The sequence below is a fragment of the Vicia villosa genome, linkage group LG1, assembly GCF_029867415.1.
Source record: "Vicia villosa cultivar HV-30 ecotype Madison, WI linkage group LG1, Vvil1.0, whole genome shotgun sequence".
Lineage (NCBI taxonomy): Eukaryota > Viridiplantae > Streptophyta > Magnoliopsida > Fabales > Fabaceae > Vicia > Vicia villosa.
This window is the reverse complement of record NC_081180.1, coordinates 17,446,173-17,450,184: the sequence shown is the minus strand read 5'-3', so window position 1 is coordinate 17,450,184 and position 4,012 is coordinate 17,446,173. Positions and strand designations below refer to the sequence as shown.

Genomic DNA, 4,012 nt, shown 5'->3' with positions numbered 1-4,012 from the left:
TTTCCTTTTCAATATATAAATTCATTTTAAATTTAATTATTATTTACAACTAATAATGATACATTTGCATCAATATATATAAATATATATATTGTTCATTTAAAAAACATAGATTTTTTCAAAAAAAAAAAAAAAAAAACTCCCACATCACACATAGATAGACATCCCATGCTTTGATTGATGGAAAAAAATAAAATGAAACACCTGAAATGAAGCTGATCGGGTCAACAAATAGAACTAGTGAGAAATAGCAAAAAAAAATTGGAAGCATTTCAATCCAATTGTCAAAATAACTATAATTAGAATTAAAATCCAATATTGGTAATTCTGAAAGTTGAAGCCTCCAACACCAATCTCGTTCTCAAACACGATGACAACTTTTCTGTTTCTGTTTGTGGCTACCCAATTCCAAGAAAACAAAAAAATACACAAATATCATTATCCAACAGAAAATAAAAAAACAGAGAGACAGAGAAGAGGAAGAGGGAAACAAACAACCTTAATCTCTCCGAACAGCGGTCCATTTCTACCCGGAGGACGCTTCAGATTCCAGGTTGCCAATGGCCGTTGTTCGCTTCCTTATCTTCATCCTTCTCATCCTCATCTCTCTCCCTTATCAATGCATTTCCATTCCTGAATCTGAAGCTCTCCTCAAACTCAAACAATCATTCACAACCTCACAATCTCTTTCTTCATGGGTTCCTAATCAAAATCCATGCTCTTCAAGATGGGTTGGTGTAATTTGTTTCAACAACGTCATATCAAGTCTTCATCTCTCTAATTTAGGACTTTCGGGTAAAATTGACATTGATTCTCTATTACAAATTCCATCCTTAAGAACCATAAGTTTCGCTAATAACTCTTTCTCTGGTCCTATTCCCGAGTTCAATAAGCTTGGTGCTCTTAAAGCTCTTTATTTAGCACAAAACCAATTCTCAGGACCAATTCCTCCACAATATTTTTCACAATTAGGTTCTCTGAAAAAAGCATGGCTCAACGACAACAAGTTCTCAGGAAATATACCAGAATCATTAACAAGCCTTCGTTTCCTCAGCGAGTTACATCTCGAAAACAACGAGTTCTCTGGTCCTATTATAGAATTAAAACAAGATATTAAATCATTTGACATATCTAACAATAAGTTACAAGGTTCAATACCATCTACAATGTCAAGGTTCGACGCAAAATCTTTTGCAGGAAATGAAGAGATTTGTGGGAAACCTCTTGATAAAGAATGTGATGCTTCTTTGATTTCAATTCCATCAACAACCGATAGTGGACAAGGTTCTGGATGGGCTTTAAAGGTTATTGCAATTCTAATTGTTGCAACAATTATTGCAGTAATTTTCACGTTAGTTAAATCAAAACGCAGAGCTGACGATGATTTTAGTGTTATGAGTAGAGAAATTAATGATGACGTGGTTCAGGTTCATGTTCCTAGCTCAAACCATAGTAGAGCATCAGAAGTTAGTAAAAAAGAATCTAAGAGAGGTTCTTCAAAAAGTGGTGGAATGGGTGATCTTATTATGGTGAATGATGAAAAAGGTGTGTTTGGTTTACCTGATTTGATGAAAGCTGCTGCTGAGGTTTTGGGAAACGGTGGGTTGGGTTCTGCTTATAAAGCTGCAATGACTAATGGGTTATCTGTAGTTGTGAAGAGGATGAGAGAGATGAATAAAGTTAGTAGAGATATATTTGATGCTGAGATGAGACGGTTTGGGAGACTCAGAAACCGTAATATTTTGGCTCCTTTGGCTTACCACTACCGTAGAGAGGAGAAGTTATTTGTTACTGAATATATGCCCAAAGGAAGCTTGTTATATGTCTTGCATGGTAATAATACCACATTTATTTATATATCATCTATGAATAATAAAAATTTATTCACATATACATTTATATGCATGAATAATAATTGAGGTTGAGGGTTGATATGTTTTTTTGTTCCAGGTGATAGAGGATCAAGCCATGCTGAATTGAATTGGCCGACTCGTTTGAAGATTGTGAAGGGAATTGCGCGTGGCTTAACCTTTCTCTATACTGAATTTGCATCTGGAGACCTTCCACATGGAAACCTTAAATCAAGCAATATACTTCTAACTGATAATTATGAGCCACTTTTAAGTGACTTTGCATTTCATCCACTTATCAACCCAAACTATGCAGCACAAACAATGTTTGCATACAAAACTCCTGATTATGTTGTCTACCAACACGTTTCACAGAAAACTGATGTTTATTGTCTTGGAATTATCATTCTTGAAATCATTACTGGGAAATTCCCTTCTCAATATCACAGTAATGGTAAAGGTGGCACTGATGTAGTTCAATGGGTTTTCACAGCAATTTCTGAGAGAAGAGAAGCAGAGCTGATTGATCCAGAGTTAGCGGGAAACAATGCAGATTCAATTAATCAAATGCTACAACTTGTTCAAATTGGGGCTGCTTGCACAGAAAGTAACCCTGAACAACGACTTAACATGAAGGAAGCTATTAGGAGGATAGAGGAGTTACAAGTTTAAAGATGAATAAATATTTTTATGTCAATATGCTAGCTTTAGTATGTAACATTTACTTTTGTAGGTGAGAGTTACAAACCTAGGAAAGATTAACTAATCACATTAATTCAGCATCTTGACCAAATAATTCACTATTCATGAATGATCCTCTAAAAGCTTACCGGTAAACCTTGAGTTTTGCACAATACTATTAAGAGACATATAGGAGGAACAAAAAACGATGACTTCAAAGGGAGAAAAATTGGATGCATGCATGGCTTCATGGAAGAATTGGAATTTCTATGAAACAAAAGTGGGTTCTCTATGTTAATGCGAATATGATAATGATTGAGATGTTTCCAAAGTTTTCTCCCTTTGAAGAGTGAAACAATTGAAAGTACGAGATCAATTGAGTGGTGAGCCTCGGATAACTGATAATGACTCTTGTAAATTAATGTGCAATTCTTAAATAATGAAACCATTTTTTGACACCCTCCTTCAAAATTCATTGTTGAAAAGTTTGTACATAGACTAAAAAAATTTTTACCAAATTTTCCTCTTATCAATTTCAAGCTTTTTCTCCACGCCCTTTCTAATATTCCGTTTTTCTTAATTTGTAATTTTTTTTGTCAGTTATCACATCTTTTGCATAATTTTTATACAACTTTATTTATTTTTGTTCATTCATTTTGACATTCTTAAAGTTAATTAGACCATGACTATCATAAACACTTATAGATGTGACATAATAGAATTGTAAGCTATTTTGAACGGTTACTCCTATTGTAACTTATTAACTTAATTGAACAATAACAATTACAAGAGAGTAAAATATGAAGTGTGATACATGAAAATTGATTTAGTTGATTTGATTTACTTACGTAGACGTTTATGAAGCTGTTCCGCATATTTTTTTTTAAATAATTTAAGCCGTATTGATAAGTTATTTATAACTTATTTTCATAACTTCTCTAAAACTTCAAATAATATAATAACATTGAAAATATAAGCTAATTCATTAAAATGAATCAAAATCTCCCTCTTTCAAAAAATTCTCTCCTATTTTTTAATTGACTGTCACTTCCTAATTTAATTTTTTCTTAAATTTTTATTGAATTGATCATTTCATAAGACTCGTTCCATTTTCTAAACTTTAAGTCTTACAATTTTTAACTTTATTTTCTTTAATTATCATTTTAATGACCATTAAAATTGTAACTAATACATACTATAATGATGATAATACATAAAAAATTAAAATAAATTAAAATACAATAATAATTATTATTAAAATAAATAAAATCAAATAAAAATAAAAAGATTTGTTAATGTACATACTTTTTTTTTAAATAAAAAATATATTTATTATTTTGTTGCAAAATTTTATTTTTTCACTCAAACCCTATATACTTTTTTTAAAAAAAAAAAAGTGATGGAGTTTGTTTGTTGAGAAAATAGAATATATATTAATCCAAAAAACAGAGTCAATACAAAGCCGATCCGCAGATCCAAGC

At 31.5% G+C, this 4,012-nt stretch overlaps 1 protein-coding gene across 1 annotated transcript; it reads left to right on the top strand.

Annotated features, from left to right (window-relative positions):
* The first annotated feature begins 384 nt into the window (after positions 1 to 384).
* LOC131601839 (pollen receptor-like kinase 3) lies at positions 385 to 3,002 on the top strand. The gene is made up of 2 exons (XM_058873742.1): positions 385 to 1,833; positions 1,951 to 3,002. The coding sequence occupies exons 1-2, from the start codon at positions 561 to 563 to the stop codon at positions 2,520 to 2,522; spliced, it is 1,845 nt and encodes a 614-aa protein (XP_058729725.1). The 5' UTR covers positions 385 to 560; the 3' UTR covers positions 2,523 to 3,002.
* The last annotated feature ends 1,010 nt before the right edge of the window (positions 3,003 to 4,012 follow it).

Bases quoted from the DNA above. Each gene is read 5' to 3' on its own strand.
- LOC131601839 (XM_058873742.1), top strand. From the start codon at position 561: ATGGCCGTTGTTCGCTTCCTTATCTTCATCCTTCTCATCCTCATCTCT. The intron at 1,834-1,950 runs GTAATAATACCA...TTTTTGTTCCAG, and splicing joins CTTGTTATATGTCTTGCATG to GTGATAGAGGATCAAGCCAT.